Below are 27,771 nucleotides of genomic sequence, written 5' to 3'. Positions count from 1 at the left end.
TGGTTAAGTCTTGCTCAAAAATGTGTATCTCAGCTACAACGCTACACCTTCTTCCACTGTCGCTTGCTACAATGTGATAATACACAACAAACTCCATTTCCCAGAAGCCCCGGGTACGTGGAACGCACAGTTGCGTTGCAACGCAAACTGCCAAGTTGAGGCAGCACAGCTAGAGGCCATATTGGAATCTATGAAGTCGGGTTTTGCACTTTGATGGAACTGAGTGTCTAGTCGTTTTGGGGAGTCTCTAAATCGCTATCCCGGACTTATACCCGAGTGATTGCGCCAGGCATTCCACTCGAGACCCTGCCAAGTGTGGACGGCACGTTGTCTCGCTTCTTTTGTGGAAAAAAATGAGTCCAACTGATGCTAAACGAGGGGCTAAACGCAGGAAGAACAAGCGGGGCGGTGGCAGTAGTTGCAGTGCTGTCTGCAACACCAGCGGTGGCAAGGCCGGGGTTGCCTCGGCCCTTGGCTGTGCGGGAACAGCAACACCTGCCTCTATCGTCAGTTTCTTAACAACTGGCAATACGGGCAACGGGAATATCGGGTCCATCACGGGCATAAACGGAGAGGTACGAGTGTCACGCGTTGTAAACTGGTGGATGTCAAAAACGGGGTGACTAGCTAGCAGCGCTATCAACGACATACATCTGATTTGGGCCCGACACTGATGCGAGGAGGGCAGCTAGCGAACTACCGTATGCGTAGCTGGACATTAACTGGCTTAATTACTGCTAATGCTGGTTGTTGTGCTTTGTGGTGTACAGTGCCCGCTAGCAAGTCGTCCAGCCGTGTAGTCAAGCCTGCCTCGGTATATGGTATTACACTGTCGTAAACATTAGCGTTAGGCTACGTGTGTCGAACGCTGTGACTACCATCGTTAGCTCAAGTTAAGATATCACAGATGAATCGACAACAACTTAAGTCACCAAGAAGCGTTATTTATTAGCAAATGCAGTCCAGGTACGTTGGGTGGAGATTACATGGGCTAAACAAAAGATTTAGGAGAACCATAAGGTTCAACACAGTTGGACCATAAGGCTGCTTTTACGCAGATAAACATGAATGCTAGCTAATGCTAACAGTGAAGAGTACGAACAACTTAAGCCCCGTCGGGCCTCGATGTGTACGAGCTGACCTTCCATTTTTCTTGCTTTGTAAAGAATTTTACCTGGTTATATTCACCAGATAATAAGATAAACGGACTAACCGCCTGCAGATATTGCAGCCATTGGCACAAAACACCTTTCAGTTACAGGGACACCATAAGATGTTAGCTAATTTCTTTGTAACTGACCTGTGTTTGAAAGTTAAACTTCAAGATGTAACGTAGATTCAAAAGTTCATTGGTTAGTTTTGGGGTCAATTAAGTCGATACGTTTTAACACAAATTGAAAAAGAGCTCAGAAACCATAAAGTAGATATTGCTAGGTACAAGTGGGGCCTGAACATCGGCTATGGACACATTATGTTTATATTGTAGTCTATGTGTCTTTCCTGAGCAGGCCTGACAGTATCACTTAACACATTTTAGAAGATTGTAAACTGTAATCTAGACTTCACAACGTAATAATTACCGGTGCACTAACTGATTAATCAAGTGTCACTTCTATGTAAACATTGAGCTGTTTGTATCCCTCAGGTAAGCAACAGTGTTACACCACAGTTTACGGAAGGACCAGTGAATGCTGACTTCTCCGGGGTCCTTCAGGTAAGTTCACAGCAGGTGTTTCAGAAGTTTATCTGAAGCCGCAGTTAGATTTATCAAAAATGTACACCTTTTATGCTAGAACTTTAGGCACACTAGAAGGGGAAGCACACTACAAGAAGGCTTTAGTTGCTCTTTGTGTATTTGCCTTTACACATAACATTTTAAACGTTTAGTGTCTGAAGTGACATAACTGTCACAAATATCAAGAATATTCAATTCTGATGGGGCACCAAACGGTCGAGTGCTCTGCCACAGCATGACATCAAGATGGTTCAACATCTGTATTTGCACTACACATCTGGAACATGACTGGAACCGGTGTTGTCGTTTTGTGACAGCCCGCCCTAAGTGATCAATTGCAGCAGTGATTTCCGTCTATGCAGCACTTTTTTTTGACAGCGGCGTTATAAAGCTGCATATGCGTTATCAGCACTATGTTAGCATCTAGCCATATGTAAAGTGACTGTCATTGAAACATTGTCTTGAATGAAAAATTTGACCGAAACCAAACTTCATATTGTCCTGTCGTTAAGATCTTGGACAGTGAAATCAATATTCACAAACATAGATAACCAGCTAAACTGAATGTCACAGCATCAGAACGATTAATGCCGATATTATATCCAAATGAGTGCTTTTTGAATGTATGCCGTACCGCAAATGAAGGACTGTGCCCATTCATGCCGTAATAATGTTTTGTGTGTATTAAGAGCGAAATATTTTATTCAGCACATACAACAAATCCAATAATGCACCCTGCGAGTGTACAAAATAGCTTTTGCTTTTATTTTGTATATGTTGTGTTTTTGTTATGCTGACAAGAAATTACTCTAAATAAGTCAGGCAAAAAAAGTCTCAATTATGTGAGGAACATTGCTTTTTTTGTTGTATTCAATTGTGACACAATTATACTGGATTGAACCAGATTATTTTAGTTGTTACGCCCCGTTTGGCCTTTGCAGTTTACCAAAATATACAGTCAAGATAAGAAATCCCCAGAAAATACCACTGCTGGAGGAGTGAATCAAGCTCAGTAACCCACAACTCCCACAGATTGAGAAAGTCCTGGAAACTCCTGGTACACCTATAAACTGTTACTGAAATAGATGCAAAGCAACCTTTTCCTTTTTTTAAAATCCCCAAAGGCATTGTGCTTTCTGACAAACTGCACCAATGTGGAAATCATTGAAACTCCTGACTGGTAATTATGTGTTTGTGCCACGCTGTGGTTCACTCACTGAGGAGGCTGCACATGAAGACACAGTTTCGGTGTTTTAATGGCGGTTTACACAGCTGGTGTACCCAGAATGCAATGCCTTACAAAGGAGGAGAGTGTGACCTGCCTTGATATCAAGCAGACACTGCACTTGATATCAAGCAGACACTACACTGGTTCATCCTAGAGACAGTTATTTTCAATTTGCACATTATTTTTTAATTTAGTTTGACAATCTATATTGATTTACATGTTTTTTGAAAATGATAACAAAATATTATACTTATTATTTATGTGAATATTTGTGTGGCCGGGTACCTGATGATTTATTCTTCCTCCTACTAAATACTCGCCACAGACCCCGTTCACGTTTGGCTTGAACCAGCGGGCCCCCTACACGGCCGGAGATAGCTGCCTCTTATGCCGATGTGAGCGCAAAGACAGTTGCATGCCTCCAGAGGCAGGGATCGCGGGCCAGAACGGTACGGCACAGCCCAACAAGACACCCAGCGCCCTCCAGCTGCCTCTGTGGGTGTGCTCCGACTGCAGGCGCACAGTGGAGAAGGAGGACCGACACACTGCTCTGGAGCAGTCTTTGGGGGTAAGACACCAGAGTAGAGATAGTTTTGAAGGTGTTGGAAGCTCAAAGATGACGGGCAAAAAGTTTGCGGGTGTAGTGAGGAAAAAACTGCCGGTGCTGTAGTTCTTTGGAGACTGTGGAATCATTCAAACATCATCCGTCTCAGCAGTGATACATCTGCCGTTTAACTCGCACAGCTGCAGCCAGTCTTTCAGGGGATGGTGTAGCTCTCGTGTTCACATCCGTTTCTTTGCCAGAAAAGCAGAGCAACCAGAAATAACAGCTGTTGCTGTTAAACACAAATAACAAAAACGTTAAAAACATTCTCTCATTTCATATTTTGACTTTGCTTCACTTTGAACTATAGCTAGTTAATAGTAACTAGACCCATAAAATGCAAATTATGTAGAGTTCTTAAAACAAAGGACAAAGCAGTGGATTAACAACGACTATATTCTTTTCAGGATGTGTAACCGTAACTTTTGTTAACACTTTGTAATTGGATTTGCTTGACACGTCAGAGCATGACTGTAATAATGCTCTCTGGCCTATGTTGTGTGAATGCCACGATGTCTGAGAGGCCTCTTCAAATACAGAGCGTCTTTATGTTGGACAGCCTGGCTATGTGCTCAGCTTGTGTCTTTGTCAGGACAACGCCAATATAGAAGTGGAAACATCTTGTGATTAAACATTGAATAGTTTTTACCTGTGTGCTTTGATTAAGTGCAAGTTATGAGCAGTTATTTGTTGTACAGACTCGAAGCAGTAGTTTCATATTCCATATTTCATTTTTTCAGCAGGGTCAAAGGCAGCAGAAATGTGTAAACTGTTGTCACTGTTTACACAGTTCTGCTGCCACTCTGCTGTGTTGTGTGTTCGCTACATTGTGGTTGTATGACCTGAGCCTCAAGTAAACTCTTGTCAATCAGAAATAATGTGTAGTCATCTCTGCCGACTACACATTATTGTATTTACACACAGGTACATTCTGCGTCATTTTGCTGCTTGCACATTGATGACGTGTCTCTGAGTTCTGGGAAGTTCATGAATCATTACTCAAGCACATACTTCGATTAGCAAACAAAAAATGTGAAATTAAAAACGGCAAATAGGGAGTTTCGTATTGTAGCAGAATTTCAAAAGTAACACGTGTGTGCGTGTTAGGTGCAATATGTCTTTACTACAATGACACATGGGCTCAAAGACACACACTGCCTTACTGACCTGTGATTCAAAGTTATACTAAGTTTACACTTGTGCAAGTCAATTGTTAACACCAGTCAAAGTTGTAAACTCTAAACCGTATTGAGTACCTCGAGCGGTTGTAGCTGTTGCATTGTTGAGCTGGTTCATATACGATATGATGAGGCTTTATATTAAGGCTGTCGGGTATGTCAGAGCGGTGGGTTTCCTTGTTGTGGGTGTGCCGTGGCTGTCTGGCTTGGGTTTGGTTTCCTCATTAATGTATTGTTCCTCTGCATCCTCACAGCAGTGGGGTTGATGCTGACTCTAAATATCATGGCGCTGTAGTAAACAGAGCTAAGCCACTGGAAAGCTTTTACTGTGAAACAGCTGCAGGAAGATCAGAAATTCAACATCACAGCTCCAGCAGCTTGTCCATGATTAGACCAGCCCAGCCCGGCTCCTATCGTAGTTACATAGGTGCGTATCTTAATAAGAAACACTTACCCCATGACGTTCCTGTTGGGGCGCAAGACTCTCTCCTTGGATTGGCCGATCCTAGCTACTGTGCGTCAGCTCACAGAACATCTTTCTTCTTTGTCAATCAAGAGAAATAATTGTGACTTGACAAACAACGCAGCAAGTGCTAAATTGAGGAAAGCATCAAAAGTGTTCTGTATCTCAGTGGGCCGTTTGTGATATTTCCCCACAGAGCCAGGACTTCCTTTTGCACATGCCCGTGGGTAACGGAAACCTGGCCCAGGAGGCAGCCACAGGGGACCGACTGACCACTGCTGTGCCGACACTACCCATGCTCCCTGTCCCGGACCTCACCGCACCAATGCCCGCTGATACAGTGTGCAGCTGTGACGCCTGCAACGAGAGACGGTCAGTTCAGAGTGATTGCCATTCGAAAGGGAATTCAATTCTAATGCACTGTTCAATCTTTATTTCAAGCTCTTAATGAATTCATGTCCTGAATAACAGGGAGATCTCTGCTGAATCAGAGAGGGAGTCACAGCAGCTACAGAACCACTGGTCGGAGGTTCGCTACCTGGTGCGCTGCATCTACCGTCAGACAGGAACACCATTAGCAGATGACCATGACCAGCCCCTAGAGAGAGACAAGGAGGGCATGAAGGAGCTTGTCGATAGGTAAAGCGACACTCTTTTAGGTGTTTGTCCACTAGGGGCCGCTATTGAACTGTGGATGCATCAAATAAGCCTTTTGTAAGAACAATCAGGCCTGACAGCCTTTGAAAGGAATGATGTCAACAAGTTGAAACTACTTCCATCTCAACTGTATCGGTCAGATTAAAAGCCCCATACAATCTCATCTTTATGTCCTTGCTTTTTATCCCCCCCCCCCCGGTAGACTCTGTGAGAAGGACCCTTACCAGCTGTATCAACGGTTGGAGCAGCAGGCGCGTGAATACGTTTTGGAAATGAAGGTGCGGCTACTGAAGCACCCATCTACAGGACCCAAGACTCAAGGACCAGCGGGGACTGTGGCTGCAGCCCTGGGTCCTCCTCAGGCCTACCAGTTCATTTCCCTGCTGCTAGAGGAGTACAACGCCCTCTGTCAAGCTGCACGCACCATCAGCAGCTTCCTGCTCACCCTGGTCAGTTTGTCTTTTGTGTCGCTGCAGCTATACGGGGTATGGTAACATAGTGTGGTAGCTGTCCTGCAGGTGGCATCACAGGCTGACGATGATTCGGAATGTTTTTTTCTCCAGGAAAATGAGCACCTTCAGAAATTCCAGGTGACGTGGGAGCTGCACAACAAGCACCTTTTTGAGAATCTGGTGTTCTCTGAACCGATCTTGCACAGCAGTTTACCTGCACTGGTTGCACAGCTGAAGTAAGATATAGTTGTACTCGTGTAATGAAAGATATGATTAGCTACTCATCCATCATTTTCATGTCATCTGATGTTCCTCACCCAAATTGGACCGATGTGCCACATTCAGTGTTTCAGAAGTTTACTTTTCAAATGATCAGTTGACCTTCGTGAACACACATTCTACACACGTCTCATCCATTAAACCATACAAGTGTCTTTGTCTTATTCTGCCTCTTTTTTTCAAATGTTTTTTAGACATGGCACAGCCTCTCACGACTCATACAATGAAGATATGTACAGGACCTTGTTAGAAAGCTACCATCAGCTGCAGCAGGAGATGGCTTCGGTGGCTACTGAATGGCAGGAGTGTGAGAAGAGGATTGATGACTATGTAGATGAACAGGTATACACATCCTGGACAGAGCAGAAACACATTTGATACAGGAAATGACAGTACTTTTGTACAAAGGTGGTACTTTGTGAAGATGGCGTAATTAACGCTCTAAGGATGTGACTCTTTTGCAGCTGCTTTTTAAGGTGGAGGGTCAGAGTCTCACCAACCAAAGAACAGAGCCACACAAGTCTTTGATAAGCAAAAACGTAAGAGACTTGAGAATGACGTTTGAACACAGTCAAATTGTGATTTCTGTCATTTCTGAAAGTTCACACTCTTCTGCCCATTTCCAGACTTTGAAGACGAAGCAGCGAATGCTGAAGGAGGACTGGGAGTTCTTTAAGCAGAGAAGATTTATAGAAGAACAGGTACACGACAATATGACGGCGCCGTCGTGGCAGATTTTAAATGTGTGTAGTTCGGCGCCTCAGAGCAGTTTCTAAAATTGTGTTCTCTTTACAGTTGCCCAACAGTAAGAAGCCCCCCACCGGAGAACACAACTTCACAGACACTATGAGAATGCTCTCATCTCGTCTGAGTATTCCAGACTGCCCAAACTGCAATTATCGAAGAAGGTGAGTTTCCGCGACTCGTTGGTTTGTCTGGACTGAGATCACGTCACTTCCAACGGCCAGCGCTTCTCCACTATGGCGCCACTAAGAGCTAGGGCCGTCTTCCAGCCAGATGTTGTTGATGGCCGCGTGGGCCTTGAGGAGCATGAACCAAAAACCTAGAACCTTTCTACTATTGCACGGATACTCTCACGCGATTTCCCTAAAACCCACCTAGAGTTCGTTGTTGATGGATGCGTCTATAACTGTTAAAACGATTATCCAAAGGAAGGCCACTATGAGCTCGACTTTTAGTTCTGCCTCCTTTATCCCCAATATGTGAGGTTCCGCAATAATTTGTTCATATTAGCTTTTCTTGATATCGTATTATGTCAACAATCTAATTTTGAGATGTTGTAACTGAAACAGTAAGAGACATGAGTTTAACTGCGTATGTCACCGTGAATACTGAATAACAAATATTAAGAAAATACTCTCATAAGTATTGCAATATTAAGATTGTGTACTACTGACTACCAACAGGTGCACGTGTGATGACTGTAGTCTCTCCCACATCCTGACCTGTGGCATCATGGACTCTCCCATCGCCGAGGACCTCCACATCAAGCTGCCCCTGCAAGGGGAACCTCCCCGCGACTACCTGGCAGAGGTGCACCCTCCCAGCCTCTCCTCCGGCAGCTCAGCCTCTGGCTCCAACTCCAGTTCTCCCATCACCATTCAGCAGCATTCAAGGCTCATTCTGCCCGAAGGAGATCCCAACACTTTGTAAGTTAGCCAGTCACTGTCCCATCAAAATGGTTGTAACGACTCATCTAAGCACAGATCATAACTGCACACCGCTTCCTATAAACAATAATTCCCCCCGCTGTCACTTTCCGCTAACACCACTACTCATTTCCCTCTTCTTTTAGTATTAGTGATGATGACGAAGTGCCTCCGTTGTCCAGTAAGTTCGGGGACATCTACCCTATGACTGGATATGTGGAGAACAGTGTTGTGACCGCTGCTGTGAACGGCCTCCATAATGACATCAATGGGGAATGTGAAAACGTGGAACTGAAGGCAGGGGTGAGTTCTGTGCTTGCTGTTTTATATTACTTTAAAAATGCCCACGATTAGTTGTGAATTTCCCTCCAGAGTTTCTGAATGATGGCACTGACGTTCATTATGAGTGGGCTACCGGCTTTTGTGTGCTGTTCCTCACCTGTTTCCTAAATGGGTCTTCTCATTTCTGTCTCAGTCTGCTCACAGGACCAGCAGCAGCAGCTCATCAGAGGGTGATGAGGAGGAAGTTGATGGGGAGGTCGGTGGGGAGCCCAGAGGCCAGCGGGAGGAGCTTTCCTCTGGAAAGACCGTCAGCCCTCCACCTTACAACCACCAACAGGTGTGGTAACACCTTTTAATAAGCTTTCTTTGTTACACAGTTATGCCTTTAAAGTATGTTTTCATCATGAAATGAGCACTGAAATGATTCATGGATTGACGAAATTGCTGCTGATAAAATCTTCTGTCGAACGACTCATTGTTTCAGTGTAAATATAACTAGATGGTAATCTTACAAGGGCAGGGTAGAGGAACACGCACCAGAATAAACACACGCGACATGTGTTGAATTTGTGTTCCCACTCTCAGGTAGAACAGGTCCAGCATGCCTGCGAATGCCACGTGTGCAACCAAGACCCCAGCTCCTCCACCCTGGGCCCTGCCAGATGCCTGCCCCCTAGTCGCCTCCACGCTGCACCTCCCACTGTTGGACACCAGTTCTTCACAGACAGCAAGACACCCCCTACCCACCCTGCCCTCCACCTCTACCCCCACATCCACGGCCACCTGCCCCTACACAACTTCTCCCGGCCCCTGCTGCACCCCACGCTCTACCCTCCCAGTCCTCCTCTCACACACAACAAGGTGAGGACAAGTCGTGAGCCCATACAGCACTTATCTTCTTCCTGATTACTTTCTTTATCTCGTGTGTATAATTATAGCTATGAGAGTCCCTTTAAGGGAAATGTATTAATTTCCTGATCACTGGGGATTTTTAAAGTTTACAGGAACAATACTGAGCTTCGTCGTATTCTAGTTTCACTTTGTCATTTTAATCATCCGCCACCAGGGGTCAGGCTGAACCCAGTCCAAGTTAACAACAAACCAAAAACTGTATTCTCCACCAGCTCAAAGCAGTTTCTCGTAATCCCAAACTAGTGACACGATTTGTTTTGTAACTTATTTCTTCTTTCCTTTAAGCCTTTGCCCCCAAACCCCACATCAAACCACTCAGCGGCCAAGCAGCCGGCCTTCAGCCCGTCGTTACCGGAGCACGTTTACCAGAACTGCTTTGGCGGTGCATGTGGAGCGGGCGACTGGAACAGCTCACTGCAGTGCCTCTCGCTCAAGTTTGAGAACCTTTGGGATGCTGCTGTGATGAAGAGCTGGAATCCATCTGTCCTGTTGCCCGAGTCCCTTCCAGGTGAGCCTCTCTGGCACTGCAGAAATAATCCATACAAAATGCAGCGAGTCAAACACTGTTGAAATCACGAGGTTGTCTGATTTTGTTATTTATCAACAGGTGACATGCTCGGCCCACCCCTCGCTGACATGGCCCTCCCCCCAACATCATCGATCGGCCCCCAAGGGGAACACTCCTCGCTGCCCACCCCTCTGCCCCCTTCCTGCTCCGCTTCCTCGTCATTGTCATCGTCTTCATCGTCGTCTTCGTCGTCGTCTTCATGCTCCTCTTCCGAAGCCAAACAGCAGAAGAAGAGTGGCGCCAAGAAGAAGTGTCTCTACAATTTCCAGGATGCCTTCATGGAGACCAACCGAGTAGTGATGGCCACCTCCGCATCCACGTCCTCTGTGTCTTGCACTGCCACCACTGTCCAGTCAAGTAATAACCCACCCATCCACCTAGCATCTAAAAGACCCAACTCTTTAGGTAATATAGGCTGTAGGAGCAATGCTTTGGGAATTACAGTTTTGACTACATAACACAAAACAAAGTTCAAGGATATATTCCGATTTTAATCAAACTTGTTTCTTATAAATATGAATAGTTAATTCTCTGATATTTGTTGCTAACTTTTCCTTTTGTGTGATAACCTTGTGAGTACCTGCATGTTTTTAAGAACAAAGAAGAACTAGACAATGCTCTCATCCAATATATCTTTGTCTCCTCTAGACGATGTATTTCACAATCTAGGTAAAGAGGACCATAGGCAACCCGCTCCAGCCCCCCCTAGAAACTGTCCCACAGGACTCGCCTCCCTCCCTCCACTCTCCGCCCCCACCCTGCCCCCAGCACCCACCACGCACCTTCCCACAATGGGATCCCAGCCCTTTCCAAAGATGGCTGCCCCCGCCCAGGACTTCATGGAGACCCACCAGGGTTTGTGCCTCCCGCCTGCCGAGCCGCCGGCCTCCTCAGCTGATGGTCCCGTCAGTGCCCCACCCAGTGTCTGCAGGTAAGACCACCACCGTGTCCTACAGGCTCATAAAGGACATTAATCAAGCATAATCGATTGGAAATATGATTTTGTCGTTTGTGATGAAAATAAGAATCTTTAGGGACCCGTTTTAAGTACGATTCTTTTCAGTGATCCTGACTGTGAAGGCCATCGCTGTGAGGGGAATGGGGCGTACGAGCACCAGCCGTACGATGGGGAGGAGAGTCAGGACGAGGACAGCTGCTCCGAGCACAGCTCTTCCACTTCCACCTCCACAAACCAGAAAGAAGGAAAGTACTGTGACTGCTGCTACTGCGAGTTCTTCGGGCATGGCGGGGTAAGAGGCACACATTTGCACTCACTGAAGTTATGAGCATGTTCACCTCAAATTTACATGTTTTTCTTTGGGGCGGATGCTAATTTGGGTACTTTTTTGAATTTCAATTCTGCATTCAGTTTGTTCCAAGCTAAGAATCGAGTGAATCATAGAGTATTAACCTAATGTAATCATTTATTTGAACACACTCTGTTTCGTTCCCAGCCCCCAGCTGCTCCTACCAGTCGAAACTATGCAGAGATGCGAGAGAAGCTGCGCTTGCGTCTGACCAAACGTAAGGAGGAGCAGCCTAAACGGGAGGAGCAGCAGCAACCAGTGATGGAGCGAGATGGAGGAGTGGAGGACCACAGGCGGGTGGAGGACTTATTGCAGTTCATCAATAGTGCCGACAATAAACCTGCCTCCAGTTCTAAAGCAGCCAAACGGGCCAGGCATAAACAGAAGAAGGTAAACGTCCCTCCCAATTACCTAAACAGTAGCAATGACCTCCAGTGTATATACATATATACACACACACCGGTATATACACTTTTGGGCCGAAGTTGTTTTAATGCTGAAAGTGTACGTCTCTGTGTGCTTCAGATGGAGGAGAAGGCCCGTCTGGAGGCAGAAACCCGTGAGAGGGAGGAGCAGCAGATGTTGGAGGAGCAGCAACGACGACAGCGGCAGGAAGAGGAAGAGGCGGCGCTTCAAAAGGAGCTGCTCCGGCTGCAAGAGCTGCAGCATCATCGGGCTGCCAAGAAGAAAAAGAAAGAGAAAGCAAAGGAAAACACCGCTCCCCCACAAAACAACCCACAGCCCCTCAAACAGACAGCTCAGAACGTCTTAGATAACCTACAGAACGGAAAGTCACACTCACTGCTTCAAACCCTCATCAGGCTCCCGGAAAAGAAGGAACCCAGATTAGACCCCCTACCCCGCCCCAACACACAGCACAGCCCGAAACACACTAGTGAGAGGGGTTTTTCTACTGAGACCAACATCCCCAACTGTCATGCCATCCTCCACAATGGCACGCCTACATCCCAGCTGGAGGTCAACAGTAAAGTAAAGGCCAAGCAGTCTGCTAAAGTGGCCACTTGTGTGGCTGCTGTAAAGAAAGCCCCAGAGCTACCCAGGAGCTCAGATGTGGCAGCAAAGCTAGCGAACGGCACCGCCCCCACCACTACACCAGACATCAAAGCAACGCGAATCAGGCCTGCCGAGGCCCTGCCTCCTCTCCTAACCACTACACCGAGGAGGGAGGACAGGTGTAACACTGGAAGCGGCAGTGGGAAAAGGCAGCATCAGCAGCTACAACAACCGCTGACCCACATAAAGGAAGATAGGCGAAGTCCACCTGTGTCAAACCCTTCCCCGTCACCCCCTCCAGCCTCCCACACTGAGCAGAATGGCAAACCTCCCAGTGCAGAGTCTCCACAGCCCAAAGGCAAGAGCAAGAAGAGCAAGAAGAAGAAGGGGGACAAGATGAACACCTCAATAGGTTGGTTTTATGGGGCACAATTCCGGTGATAGATAATCTGGTATAGAATCTGCTGTAGAGGGTTTTGTTGGAGGAAAAAGATTCCGGTTTGTCTCACTTGTGGCTGGTACAGTGTGCGGGAGTTTTCCGCTTTTATTCCTCTGACAAACCCGCCTACATTCAGATGTGTAGCGACTCAAGCGCCAGCCAGTAGTGGTAGTATCAAAGATGCATATCTAAAGTTCTCCTCTGAGACTTATTTCATAGTACACTTCCAAAAGTAATTCATATATTTAATATCGCAGCATTTAACATCCATTTGTGTCATTTTCTTTTAGATGACGTATTCTTGCCCAAAGACATCGACCTGGATACCACTGAAATGGATGAAACGGAGAGGGAGGTGGAATATTTCAAAAGGTGTGTGTATTGCAACATCGTCATAAGTGGATAAAATGCACACGCACAGTTTCCACAGTTACACGCTGTTCTGTTGATTGACAGTTGAATAGCAATGAGGTAGACGCACATTGATTGGCCAGCAAAGACGAGGAAGAAGAAGACAACCGCTAGCAAGCAAACAATGAGGGTTTTAAAACCATTCAAATTGTCTCCTTGCCTTCCCTAATGAAAGAAAAATCTCTTTGAAGGAAATTTAACACATTTATTATACATCAGCGCTACACAAAATGTGTTCTGGCAAGAAATCTTTCACAAAAATGTCACAGAGTACCGTACCGGTTACGTTCCCCGTTTAAAAATGTCTTAGCGTGCCCCTTCAGAAGGTTTCATGTGTTTTTGTTTTTTTTCCTGCAGGTTCTGCTTGGACTCTGCCCAGCAGACCCGCCAACGGCTTTCCATCAACTGGTCAAACTTTAGTTTGAAGAAAGCTACGTACGCTGCACACTGAGGCTGTTGGTCAGTGACCGGACACAATCAGTACCTTAACAGCTGTTCCAACCCCCCCGCCCCGCCCCCTCCCTTTACCTCCACCCAGCTGTTGTCCTCCCAGAACTTCTCTCCTGCTGTGCCCAAATCACACCCACGCTGCCTTGCTTTGTTCCTGTCGCTGTGTGGTTCCACCACGGACCCATCTGGATCGATCCACCTGCAGAACTAAAACAAAAATTAAATTAAATCACACAAAGAATCACAAAATGCTACTTTTCATCTGATTAATTTTCCTTGCGTGCTTGTGTGCTTTTAGTCTGAGTTGGGCATTTCTTTTGACTTACAAAGCCATGGTCTGAAATGTTTTTTTTCTTTTAATGGCTTACCTATAGTCAAAAGATGCTTGCTATGTCTGGATGGTTTCCTTCCAAAAAAAAGAGACAATGGAAACTGCAAAAAAAAGAAGAGAAATGTAATGAATTAAAAGCTGTATTTGAGATATTGTGGCTTAATATCCCATCGTTTCCCGTTCCTAGCACGGCATCTCATCCACATGATTGACAAGGGAATGGGCTTGGTCAGCTGGTTCCCCCCCCCAACCCCCCAACCACCCCGTTTCACAGAAAGGAGGAAAGCGTAATACTTGACAATGTTATTTTTTGGTTTTTAAGTTCTGTTTAACAAACTGTTGAGTAAAAGTGTACCAGTTACAGTTTTTGTTTTCTTTATTTTTGACCTGTAGCCAGCTTGTATCAGAAGACTTTCAGAATGAAATCGAAAAAGAACAATACTCACACTATCAATCTGTTATAGAGTGTATATTGTATTAACACTGAAGCCAAACTGGCTACTTTTAACATATTGTTAAGTAATATTAAATCTTGTCTTTCTTTTTTGAAAGATGGAATACAGTAGTACGGCAGGATTATGAGTCTTGTGTCGAATCTTATTTCCTACATGCTGTAGAAATTTCCATTAAAAGGGCATGGACACTTAAAAACTACACATACATGTAAAGAAATAGTTTTGGGACAGAAGCGCATTCTCAAAGCTCACTAATTTGCGTGTTGCAGTGTAACGAATGGCTCGTAAAAACGACAGTTGGCTGTTTTACAGACAATTTCTTGGTCGGGATCAGGAGCTTCTTGCCGTCTGCGCTACTTTACCCGGCAAACGTTTGGAGCCAGGAAACGGTCCGGCACATTACCTCCTGCAGTTTTTACACTTCCTTCTTTTTGTACTGATTAAACAAACGAGATGTAGCGTGTTGACACGCGAGTTTTAGAGGTGACGGCTGGCAGTTGTTACCGTTTGACAGAGCCAGGCTAACAATTTCTCCCTTTTTTTTCTGTCTTTGTGCTAAGCTAAGCTAATTTGCCGCAACTTAATATTCCACAGAAAAAGAAAATTGTATCGAAGTTACTCCCGGCGAGAAATCTTAAGCTTATTTTCCAAAAAGACAAATTCAGTCTGGAATTGAAGTTTTTGTTTGCTTTTTTAAATGTGAGAAAATCCCTTTCAAGTTCACTTCCATGTGTTGACGCCCATATGGGACCGGTGAATATAGCGTGTACTGCTTGTGACAGTGCAGGAATTTCACCCATTGTTGCTGCTCTGCATGTCTGCAGCTCCACAAGGTTGCAGGGTGAGTCACACCCTCAAATAAATACGTGTTCATTTTGGGAAATCCACTAATTGACAGTCATAATCAATCTAGAAGGCCACTGTGACTGTGAGTCATGTAGATCCCGAGCTTCAGTTTCAATTACAAAGTACGTTCAACAAAAAAAGAAAAGGTAGACGCCATTGGGCTGGTTCGGGCATTTACATAAGCAGCCCCGATGTATGCACATGAAGCTCTTGGGAAAATTGATTTGAGGCAGTTTTGAAATCAAGTACATTCCCTCAGAGAAAAAGTGAGCGTGAAATGAGGTCATGCTTTGGCTTATCTAGATGTAGATGAGCTAATACATGCGTTTTACGACACAGCACTGGCGGGACTTCAACAGCAGTAAACGCTTTGTGTTTTTCCACAAACTTGAGCTTCAATTTGCATTTTATATATATTTACACAAATGCACAAAGCTAGAGGTAGCCTAACATTAAACCTCGAATAAGTATAGCTTTTGATTCAAAATAAAAAGTTCAAATGTGCTGTGAAAGTACAGTATGTTCATGTTCAAAGCCAAATGGATGTGTAGAGGAAGTGAGTTACAGTTATGTTCCTCAGACTGCTTCCTCTCAACTTTTCAAAGAGTGACTATCTCTTAAAACCGAGGGATTTCTCAATGAAAAATGACCGCTCCTACAAATTTGATGATTGACAGAACTGTGGTAAATGCACTTCATTCAAGAGAAGACAAAAGGTTTTAGTTTGTGAGAGCCACCAGAGCCCAACTGACTCATAATTTATTTCAGGTATGAATCATGTTTGTAGGGCGTGCTCGCTCTCAGTCACCAGTGATGTAAGATGGGATCTACCACATTTGAGCAAATGCCCCGCAAAACTACGCTAACGTAGACAAGCCGAAAAACACCTAGCAAAATGTCTTGAGAGACAAATGTGGGCCGTGATCTAAATAAAACATGTAGATTTGTGTTTTTTTGATATGTGCAGAGATAAGAGCTACTTAAGACAACCCTTTCCCTCAGTTAATAATAGATTTAGAAGTCTATTTCCATCATTTGTCCTTTCAAAAAGGTTTCCTTATTTTCACCTTTGCTGTATGAATTCTGGGTTGATGAGGGAAAACACAATGGTGGTCTCGGAGCAGTCTGACAATGACGGGCGAGCACCAAAAGGACTATTAGAAGGGATCACAGCTGCCTTGTAGCTTGTAATCAGAATGCTGATCTTTTCATTGTCGACTGCCTGGAGCACTTCAGGATCACATACACTTCCAAAGAGGGAATCCCCCCCCCCCCCCCCTTCCCCCTTGTTGTTCCTGACAACATCTGCCACAATGCTGATTTTGATAGTTGAAACCCTGGACTTTGTTACAAAATTTAAAAAATCCTTTCCCATTCAACATTAATACCAACTCCCTGAACCAACATACACGAGATCAAAAATGATCGGCTCAAGTCGACAACACTCTATTTTCAAATAATAAACTTTTTTGGGAATTCCCTCATGATGGCGGGAAATTCCCGTTCTTTTAGGATACACATAAGATTAAAGGCTGTATATCTATCCATTCTGTGTTTGTCTGGATAAGTGTCAGGCTGAAGTTTTTTTTTTCTTCTCTTTGTTAAAGTATACGACAGCAGTACATCCTGATGCTTTGAATTTAGTTTCCAACAGGAACTGAACTTCCGCTGTCACCTGACTTTTTCTTATTAATTCTGTTGTTTCTTAGAAAAGTTCCCAGACACTCAGGTGGGGGCTTGTGACCTATTTTTTTCCACTCTCAGATGGGTGGGTAGAGCGTTTTTTTTTCTGTGTGGAAGTTCAGTCACTTATAGACCCTGTTATAAATGCGTGTGTGGCGGGGGGGAGAATCCCCAGCAGCATGGCCTTTTTAGGGGCTGTGTGCATTTCTACAAGGCTGCATGCAGACAAAGGCCTACAGACAAGTTACTGCAGTTGCCCTTTAAAGCCAAAATAGGAACCAATCGTTGAATGAATAATGAATTCGAGCCATATGTAAATGAAATACATTGTCAAATATCTTCCCCTGTAAACTGATGAGTAAGTTAGCATGTGATGTCTGGTGTCATTTAAATATTTGGCCTGTCGAACCGCTTCATTTTGTTTTCAGAGGTAGTCCTTCAACACCATTTATTTTAAACATGTTTCTTAAATAATAGCTTAATAACCTCTAGTTTATTAGTAAATTTGAGATTTACATGATAATAATTCTATATTTTGGGAAATACTGGGTTTTTTTGTCACAGTTAAAATGCGGCTACTGCTTGCAGCTAAGTTAGCTAGACAGCTAGCTCTGGCTTTGCCCAATGTTACAAAATCCTGCTACCTCTAAAGCTCACTCACTAACTGTTATATGTTGTGTGTTTAATCCGTACAGACATGTGCCAATGATTCTTGTTTACCGTGTAGCCGTAAAACATAGCCAGCCCCCCCCCCCCCCCCCAAGCGTTGTGCTAAGCTAACGTTAAGCTAACCGACTGCTCACAGTAGCATCATATTTACCATACAGAGAATGGTAACATCTTCTGATCGGATTCTTGGTAAGAAAGTAAATAAAGCAATTATATTCAATGATATAGTATTGATAGTGAGGCTGTGCAACTTTTGTAAAAGAGCAACCACATATAGCGTTATCCCATAAATGATGCACAAGACTGACTGTGACTCAAAGCAATATCTTGCTAGCTTGCCAACATTAGCTCACGCTGGTAACACTGTAGTGATAAAAAAAAGAAGATTGTTTTGAATTGAGCAAGAGTAGTGTTACTGCTCATGGATTGAACATTTCATTTGTAAGAAGAACATGTTGCTTCCCTTTTAAACAGTTTTATACTTTTGCTTTAAAGTAGTTCTTTGATCATAATGTGTCGTGTGTTCACTCAGACACCATGGTGGTTTGACTGAGTCTTTTCTGTGCACTGCAACAGCCTACTTCCTTTTAAACAGGGGATGTCCAGCTTCCTGTGCTTACTACACTAAACCCATGACAAGTGAATCACCCAAAAGGCATTATTGACCTAAATGTGTCAAAATGATACTTCACAGACACTGTGTGACTGCAGAATGTTTTGGTCACCAACTGATCTGCAGGCGGTCGTTGGATGTAACTTGAGCTACAGTCTCTCTCTCTAATCTTCTCAGTGGCCCTGTAGTGTTTGCTATAGCCACACAACAGCTGGGAACATGGCTGTGACAGTACAGCGTGCCCATTCAGGCAACACTCGGAAGGGGGTTTCCACCGCGTGCGCAAGCACATACACGTGACACAGATGGACACACACACACACACACACACAGACTTAGATTAAGTCGCGCCAAACATTTTCGTGGTTAGGCTATGATCTGTGGTTACAGCTCGAGGCTGCAGACTGTCAAGAATTAAAATACACCGCGTGATAATGTGGCATACTTAAAGCTATATAAATCACCATAAGATAAAGTGTGGGTAAACAGTATTTTATTCCAAAAAGAATGTGCCAGCTCAAGAGAAACAGCACAGGATCTCCAAAAATAAGTATATTATTGTCAGTTGGGATGCAATCTTTACATACACTGTTACAAAAAAAGGATAAAACATTTTTTCCAGTTATAATGTATTAACATTTTTTATCCTAAAAGTGTACCAGAAAACAAATATTTCATGGCTTTACCTTTTCCAAATATTTACACAACAGGAATAAATATTAACAGTTATATATTTTAAATCTCTTATTAAGAATGTATAATTTACAGGACAGAATATGTAAAGTTCAATGGAAAATAAACAACTAACAGCACCACATTATCCAAAATAAGAAGCTTATGCGTCATGAATGTCTTAATCGTACGATACGATTGAGTTTTTGGCTAAATGTCAAGAAAGTGCAACAGGTTTGTAATTTGACACATTGAGGTATATTTGATGTATTGCATTGACATTCACTTCCCCACCACAATAATCTCCTGCATTTCCACAGGAGAACACTAAGAACCTGACACGGTTCACGATGCAGACTTAGAAAAGCCGGATCAACTCATTTCTCTTGCAAGAGGGGAACTTTGGCTTGTACAGTTTTGCTCCACTATGTACAAACATCTCAAGTCAGTTGTTTCATTTGTAGTCAAGTCTCTCCGAATTGGAAACTCCACTCAGGTTATTTTCTGCCGTGTAGTGCTGCTCTTCAGTGTTCGATTACTGTCAGCAAGTGATAAGTGTCTTTTTTTTTGTTGTTCCGTTTATCTTCTGGCACACTCTTCACAATGGTTCAGGTACTCTGCGGCGTCCGTGTCGCTGAACGTGATGAAGCATTGCGGGCACTGTAGCTCTGACAGGCCCGGCCGTTCGTTCCACGCGGGGCGCGGTGAGGCTGCTGCTGCTGCTGCTGCTGCTGTAGCGGCGGGCTGTTGCTGCAACTCAGCCGTGGTCCTCAATAGAGGCTCTGAAGAGTCCTTATGTCGCCTTGAGGTGATCCTGTGCCCTATGTGCACGCGACACATGGGAACCACTTCTCTGCTTTCTCCCTGCTGAAGGCAATTATGTACATACACGGTTAGGATTGCACAAGCAAACACAACAACAATATATGCAAGTGTTTGAGGGCTGTCGTCTCACCTGTTTGTGTCGCTGCTGTTTTAACTGATAAATCTGCTCCTTCAGGTCTTGGATCTGACCCTGCGCTCGCTCCCGGTCGGCACGCTCCGACTTAAAGTCATCTGCGTAGATGAGGACCTGATTGAGGAATAGAAAGAACTGTTTAGTCTTCTCGTTTCTTCAAAAGTCAGTTTTCAAAACACATCGGAAGCCTAAAGAGCCGATTGCAGTCCAGTTCTACTCATGAAATCTGATTCGACGAAACGTAACATACAGATATGTATAAAGATCATGGTGTAGCACAGACCTGCTGCTCCAGAGTCTGGATGCGCTCTTTGTCGCGCCTCCTCAGCTCCTCCACTTCACTACTCAGCCGCGCACACTCGCTCATCTTCTCCTCGAGTAGGCCGTTGAGCCTGGAAATCTCCTGTTGAAGCAAACCGGTGCTTATAGAGCCAAGCCCAGGCATCAAGCCCTGCGCAGAGGTCTCCTTTAGCCTCTGACATAAACCTCTGGTGTAGTCCTCCCTGCTGGAGTCATACTTCTGCCACTGAGAATTCAGGCTTTGGACCTAAAAGAAGAAACAACAACAACAAGTTTAATATATTTTCTTAAAAAAACAGCACCACCTTAATATCGCGTATGAATGTTTTGTTTATTTTTCTAGTGCCCTTATTTCAGGGAAAAATACAAGTATAGTCATTGAGGACAACTTGTAAACTTGGTGAAGACTTACATATGCCACTCGCTGCTTTAGCTGTTGATTCTCCTCTTGAAGTTGACAGATTTGGGCGTTAACACCACTCATGTCGGTGGAATCTGTCATCTGCAGAAAAATGGTGAGAGAGATGTTACAACAAAGCCCTCCAAATATAAATACAGTTCCAATGCTGCATAAAAGGTGGAATGCGATACATTCAAATATATTCAACACAGACAAAGTTTCACACAAACCTCCTGAGACTTTTGCTGCTGAGCCACATCCTCCACTTCTCCTCCTCCCCCCTTCTTATCTTTCTCCAGCCTGGCCAGCAGCTCCTGGCACACCTTCACTGTGGTCCCGAGCTGGCTGCGCAGCTGGTCAGCCTCCTCCACCAGGGACGTGCAGAGCACGGCTCTGGTGGCCTCGGACCGCTCCCTCTCCTCCAGGGCCGCCCGCAGCCGGTGGATCTCCCGGTCCTTCTCGTGCTCCGGCTGACACCTGACACTCTCCAACTCCAGCTCCTTCTCTCCGAGCTGCACAGTCAGCCTCTGGATCTCCTGGGGAGGAAGACAGAGAGAGAGAGAGAGATCAGTTACATGACCATATCAGTTGTGTAACCTTTTGACATATTTATTATACATACAAAAAACATGTATACAATAAAATCTGTCATTCTGATTGTTGCTGCCAATATTTGTTCTGGTATATTTCTTTTTAATCATACGCCTACTTTGAGGAAGTTTCAACATATTTGAGGTAAATACATTAAAACAATACAACATCACAATAATAAAATCAATAACCACCAGCATGAATATAGAAATATGGACTTGAGGAGATTTAAAGCTCATTAGTTGTTGCCAAGAGACTATTTGTACCGACATGAAACGGACCTGTCACTGTACTAACTAGCTCCAGTACCTACAAACACTCTTCTGCATGGATCACCATGTGAAAGGCATTTTGAACATGATTTTACCTCCGTTTGTCGCGATGCCTTGAACTCCATGTCGTTCCTCTTTTGTTTCAGTTTGCATATTTCTTTACACAAGTTCTCCAGCAAAGACTTGGACGGCCCGATGACCACGGACTCGTTATCTCCCACAGCCACGTAGATCCGCTCATATCTCCCCAGCCTCGCTTTTAAATCTGCAATAATATTGTCCTTAATGTAAATCTGCTTGTTGAGAAGTTCGACTTCCTGCAGCGTCTCATGGTGCAGAGTATTCAGCGTGCTGCAACTCCGGAGTTTCACGTCGTTCTCTGAGTTTACACTGACGTGTTCCATAGTTGGCTTCGTAGATTTTTGACAAGACGGATCGGTCTTTTAGTAATCCAGCATTTGACACCTCCGCTATCAGACCTGTGACTTTACAAATGGACAGAGGAGGTTACTTGTGTCGAGGCTGTGGCGCACAATAATATCCCCGCACAGTCTTTGGGGGATTTCCTACAGGGAACTTCCCCGCGGACTTTTTTTTATCTTCGTCAAACTGAGGCCTGCCTGCTCACAAAGATTCACCGTCGGCCGTCATTTGGGAGGTAAATGGGGTTTTATAGCCTGCTGGGACAAATGGCAACGAAAACAAAGACACAAATCTTGAAGACAAGCTAAAGAAGCTCTGTTAGAAAATAGAAATAGTAGCGCTGCCTTCAAGACAGTCGTAAACTTGACTGTTAAGGCGCAATTTTTTTTAACGCACCCAAGCTTTTGAAAGCAATTGCACAAAAGATTCCAAGAAAAGATTTTGTTTTATTTTTGTAAATTGTGTCACAAAGCCCGAGTGTGAAGAGGGGGGGGAAACAGTTATTTATTTCCCACCCTCGCAAAAAGACAGTATAGCTTCCAATACACATTGACATAAAGTCCCCGAAAATAATGAGCTAATATTTTGTATGGAAATCCCAAACAATACTATTTCAACAGCAGGAAATTTTCCCAACGGTAGTTTACAGCATTTCCACGCATCCTGCCCCATAAACGTCACATCAGTACATTTGGAGTGTCACAACAAATTCCACCACACTCTAGAAGTGTTTATTTCCCCATTGTTTTGAAGGCATCATGAATGCGGTTCCCTTCCCTTCACTGCGATGCACTATAACGTAATACAGTCTGTGTTGCGCAGTTACGGACTCGCCGGTGTGCGTAATTGTACTGGAGCAGTCCAGACCCGGACCAATAGGCTGATGCACACATTATGACTGCCACTGGAGGCTCTTAATAGTCCTGTGGGGCATTTCCATACATTTCTGCTTTCGTAAATATTGGAGAAAAAAAAGCATAATTTCTGTTACCGTAACAAATAAACTATATTATTAATATTAGTAATTAGCCTATAGTGCCATAACGATACTTTGCATACTTTTTACGTGAGTAGAAATCTTAATGAAACACATGAAGTATTCAATTCCAGAGGTTATACAAAAATATGGAAAAGTAGACTAAAATTAGTTGTTCTAAAAAAAAAAAACGGAATTCGTCATTCTTGATGTTGCAAGGCTTCACGTGTCTTAGAGACGTAATGGATGTAGGCCTACACAGTACAGTGATGAAGAAAATATTCAGATACTGTTCTTAAATACAACAGTGTAAACATACTGTTACAAATAAAATTATTTGTTTTATGACTGAAGTAAAAGAGTCCTCATTACGAATAACGTCCCCCGTATGTATCGTATATGTATGGGTTGGCATATTGTTTCTTATTAGCAGCATTGTAATATTGTAGTGGGTCGAGGTGGAGCTAATTAAATTTACTTATATGTACCTTTAATAAAGTGATTGCATGTTTTGTATGTCAAATCTTAATTTGTAAAGTCGATATAGCTCTGCAGGTAAATGCAGTGAAGTGCAAAGAACAACATGAAATGAAGTGGAGGTATAAAGTGGCAGAAAATAGAAATACTCAAGTCAAGTAGTTACACACAATGCATAATAATTCACAATCAATGAGCCTAACTTAATATCTGGTCAGGGTTGGACCCTGGACTACACAAACACTGTATCGAATCATTGTCAGGTCAAAATGAAACTGCCGTCTAGACTGTAGGTGTACACGTAAAGACGAACAGCATTCTTTTAAGAGGCCTCAGTTGTACTGGCCGGTGGGGAGTCCCAGGTATTTCTGGGCCAATCATTCCATAATGTCACATGAGGGCTCCAGAGGTGAGTCATTGATGTCACATGGAAGTCGTGTGACAATTGTCAGAGCCACATGAATCAAGGTGTGAAGTGTGTAAAACCAGAGAGTATCTTCAGCAAAACTTCCCCAATCGATCATGAAGACAATTATTTTACAAGTTTTCTGAACTATTTCAACATGCAAATGCTTTATCTCATCAAAGATGTGCGAATTTGCATGATACATTTTGAAGACACTGACTACAGGTAAATAGGGCAAACATGTTAAAGAAACGATATCACAATGAAACTTCCCTAGTTGATAGCTTACATTAAAAACAAGTATATTCTGTATTGTAAGTTTTCTGAAATCTGATGTTTAAATATGCAAATGAGGCATTATCTAACGCTAACTTTTGGTGAATTTAGGAGAAATATTAGGACCCAAATAGACAAAGTGTAGTAAAATAAACACCGAAATATCTTTCAGATGTTTTCTTTCCACTAGTATGAGAGAAGATGCAAAAATATGAAAGCAAAATAGTCCAAAAATCTCCAACCCTAACCCTAATCAATCATTGAATGCACACTACGCTTACAGGCCAAGCGTCATGTAGCATGATAAGCCTATATGTTCAATGGTATACGCCACTGGAAAAAAAGAAGCTATAAATACAGTGTGTTGCAAAAACATCACCACCAAATGCATCATATGCATCCAAGTATCACCAAGACCAGATTTGACAAATGACTTCCACTAGATGGCGGTGTTTCATCAATAATACATACTGTCGGTTTATTTTCATGATTAACTGTGGCAATGATTCATTTTTTTATTTAAGAGTGTATTGATTTCTTGCCACACACACACACACTCACACACACAAAATGAAATGAGTCATTTCAAAACATGATGTTGGCAGCTTTTAATAGCTGGAAACTACACAAGAATAAAAGTAAGTATTTGATATTTACACAGTAATACTTTCAAAAATACTTTTTACATTGCACACGCAGGGCCACTCGATTATATGCGCCGAACAAGTTACTGCTCATCAGAGCAACGCTACCAACCAAAACTCAGATATTCATCCTCTAATAAAACCAAAAGAACAACTCACTCATCAAACAACAGCGTGAAGAAGCAAACCCAAACTCAACATAAACGTTTAACTGAAATATGAAAGCCTGGAGTAGAAAAATATGAGTTGTATCATACTGGGGTAGATATGTATGCAGGGACTCAAGTACAAAAATATTACCAAGAGTATTAAAATGAGCAGGAAGAGAATATAGCCAGCTATCTCTCGTTTTTTGCTTGAGAAAACGGTAGGAATACAAAAACACTGACATTATATTGTCTTTGAACATCACACTACGCACACTGGGATCACAACTTCACTGACTATGCAGCACACAACATGAATCATCAACTATTTATGTGGAACTATAACTTCAAACTCATAGTCGTTGAATCATTTAAGGCCTTTGACCCTTGTGATGTCATTTGTTCCTTTCAGGAGTTTTACATGATCCTTAACAAACAACTGCTGATGATTTCACCTTGTTTGAGGAAGTCCCCATGAAAAATAAAAAGTTTCATTTTGAGGTTATGATGAACAAAAATCCCAGGGAATACCAGGGGTGAAAAAGAAAACATTTTAAACTCACTTCCCCCCCCCCCCCCCAAAACTCAAAACTTCAAAACTCGGCTAGTTTTCCCTCTAACCATGTAATTAGTGATGCTTTACACCTTGGATGCTAGCTGAGTGCAATTGAGGAGGTGACGGCAAAGGCAGCTCCCCAGGAGAGGACGCGCCACTTTTAATACGGGCCACTGGGGGGCGCTCACTACTCACTCAGTGCAAAATGAATGGGAGTCAATGGATGAAAACAAAAATCTCATATTACCACAATTGAAGGGACTTTTTTTCTCCTACACCATACTGACTTCTGTGCCTGTACCAGATGTAAATGTGTGCCGAGCTCAGAAGAAGACATGGCCAACCTGTGTGATTTAGCCACTTAATTAAAGATTAAGAACACTGTGGCCTCAATGGTGAATGTAGCTTGAATGTATCAGCACCCTTCGAAACATGAAAATCCATAAGCATTTTAATTGTAGAGGTTTTCTTTAGCCAGCAGACATGCTTTATATTGCCAATTTTTTGGAAGTGGAACAAAGAAACATATTTGCTGGAATTTAGATATGAATCTATGAACCGTAATAGCAACTTTTGTGACAACTGGTGCTTCCTAGCACTGCAGCTTGCGGATGCTGCGGGAAATCCTCTTAAACTCTCGCTGTCCCTTCTGCCAGCGCTTCAGCGAGGTGATGACCAGATGGCCGTCCATCTTCTGGCCCATGACCAGGTAGGCAGCGTGGATGTCGTTCATCTCCTCACAGATGCACTGCAGGCCGTCCTTCAGCCACAGCACCGTCTTCCTCAGGTCACGCTCCGTCACGCCGTTCAGCTTGTAAATGGTCTTGCTCTTGTTCTCCGGCACTATCTTGGTGTCGCCGTTGATGTAGGAGATCTCTTTAACTTTGATCTTCAGAGCTTGGTGCAAGCAAGAGAGAAAATTATTGGATTTGTTTTCACAAAAAGTGTGAAGATCATCTTTTTTTGACTTGTCAAAATAAAGCCCCATGAGAAGGCCGATTTATGGTTTAGTGCTAAAACGCATGCCATCGTAAAAAGTGAATAGGGAAATCCTGGTCACAATACAGACTTTCTTTGCACTTTTTAGTGAATGAAACACATTTAGCAGTGAAGTTTCCCTGAAACATCCTGGAACCTCCATTCATGACCTCTTGGGGCCTCTGAGCTCCACCTTGAACTGATGAAATAGGTGGGGGGGGACTTACCAAAGTCATTCTTACACAGGTTGTCAACGATTTCGTTGTCATTTTCATCCGTTTCCTTGCAAGCGTCACACACCCTGGGCACTAAAAGAGAAGTGAGATGAGGTGAACATGATATCAAGCACATTTTAACCGGAAATAACCTAAATAAGTAGGACAGACACATCCAGATGTTACCACAGTGGACGGTGGTGCAATCAATGGACGGATAAGCGAATTATATTTATACACCACGAAATGAATTTGGCATTTACGCACAATACTTGGGGGGTCAATTTGCTCCTAAGACACAGTTTAACGAAACCATACCTTCTTTGGTGGCTGGCACAAAGTTGTCGATGCCTGCAGGCGGTATGCACAGGTCATTGTCGAGTGGGAAACGGTCGCAGTCCAACATCTTTGGCCAAGGGAAGCCGAACGCGGACATCACGGGCTCGCAGCCGTCCTTGACGCTCTCGCACAGAGACCTGCACGGCTGTATGGGCTCGTCCAAATCGTCCAGGCAGACTGGAGCGAAAAGGGAGCACAGGAACTTCCTCGTGTCGGGGTGACATTGCTTCTGGACCAGAGGGATCCAAGACGAAGCTTGCTGCAGAACTTCATTCATGGTTTCGTGTCCGAGCAGGTTCGGCAGGCGCATCTCCGTGTACTCGATGTCGTTGCACAGGAGGAGATTGGCCGGAATCGGCTTGCAGTTGCTCTTTTTGTAGAATAACTCATGCTGTCCGAAATTGTACAATCCGTGGATAGCTTCCATGCAGGGTATTGTCATCACCCACAACACTGTCACTGTCGAAATAAAGGCCCTCATTGTTTTGCACGTAAAACCTGCAAAAATGTAAACGCCTAATCAGGGTTGCTGAGCATCAGTCAGCGTGGATGGAGTCTCTGTCAGTGGCCAGCAGCTACTGTAACTAGAGGTTTTCTTCCAGGCATGTCTGGGAGGAGTCTGCACTGTGCGTATAAACAGTTTCTCCATTCAGCACTTGGTTTCCTCATATCGGGTGAAGATAAATGTGTCTCCTTAGTCCCCCCCCCCCCCCCCCCCTCACACACACACACACTAAAAAGGCCCAAATTCTCGCGTGCTGCTCCTCTGGGTCTCACAGGTATTTTTATTTCTAATTATAGCTCATAGTATTTTATCACCGGACGTTTTTAGGTTTTTTCCCCCCACAATTCCCCCCTATTTTTCATCTCCTGCCCCTTCGTGGAAATCACAACAA

The 27,771-nt window shown here is 43.9% G+C and overlaps 3 protein-coding genes across 4 annotated transcripts; 1 reads left to right on the top strand and 2 right to left on the bottom strand.

Moving 5' to 3' along the window:
* The first annotated feature begins 222 nt into the window (after positions 1-222).
* Positions 223-14,343, top strand: fam193a (family with sequence similarity 193 member A). Of its 2 annotated transcripts, none has more exons than XM_079278158.1 (23): positions 223-575; positions 1,646-1,714; positions 3,289-3,531; positions 5,405-5,580; positions 5,680-5,847; positions 6,068-6,314; positions 6,429-6,553; positions 6,791-6,938; positions 7,061-7,135; positions 7,223-7,297; positions 7,392-7,504; positions 8,024-8,266; positions 8,413-8,569; positions 8,742-8,885; positions 9,134-9,409; positions 9,746-9,968; positions 10,068-10,385; positions 10,677-10,959; positions 11,092-11,278; positions 11,483-11,725; positions 11,861-12,761; positions 13,079-13,160; positions 13,557-14,343. In XM_079278158.1, exons 1-23 carry the CDS (start codon positions 354-356, stop codon positions 13,648-13,650), a joined length of 4,812 nt encoding a protein of 1,603 aa, XP_079134284.1. In that variant the 5' UTR covers positions 223-353; the 3' UTR covers positions 13,651-14,343. The 2 variants fall into 2 exon arrangements, with proteins under 2 accessions (XP_079134284.1, XP_079134283.1); XM_079278157.1 differs by having other exon boundaries at positions 10,068-10,433.
* Positions 14,344-18,730: 4,387 nt separating this feature from the next.
* Positions 18,731-21,960, bottom strand: tnip2 (TNFAIP3 interacting protein 2). The gene is made up of 6 exons (XM_079278040.1): positions 21,535-21,960; positions 20,807-21,112; positions 20,589-20,678; positions 20,160-20,423; positions 19,874-19,990; positions 18,731-19,785 (listed from the first exon to the last, which is right to left on the bottom strand). The coding sequence occupies exons 1-6, from the start codon at positions 21,841-21,843 to the stop codon at positions 19,498-19,500; spliced, it is 1,374 nt and encodes a 457-aa protein (XP_079134166.1). The 5' UTR covers positions 21,844-21,960; the 3' UTR covers positions 18,731-19,497.
* A 2,574-nt stretch (positions 21,961-24,534) lies between these two features.
* Positions 24,535-27,544, bottom strand: sfrp2 (secreted frizzled-related protein 2). The gene is made up of 3 exons (XM_079277940.1): positions 26,855-27,544; positions 26,549-26,629; positions 24,535-26,240 (listed from the first exon to the last, which is right to left on the bottom strand). Exons 1-3 carry the CDS (start codon positions 27,354-27,356, stop codon positions 25,936-25,938), a joined length of 888 nt encoding a protein of 295 aa, XP_079134066.1. The 5' UTR covers positions 27,357-27,544; the 3' UTR covers positions 24,535-25,935.
* Between the last annotated feature and the right edge of the window lie 227 nt (positions 27,545-27,771).

The sequence above is a fragment of the Melanostigma gelatinosum genome, assembly GCF_949748355.1.
Source record: "Melanostigma gelatinosum genome assembly, chromosome: 11".
Lineage (NCBI taxonomy): Eukaryota > Metazoa > Chordata > Actinopteri > Perciformes > Zoarcidae > Melanostigma > Melanostigma gelatinosum.
Note: the sequence above shows the minus strand (reverse complement) of the source record. Positions and strands in the feature narration are given on the sequence as shown.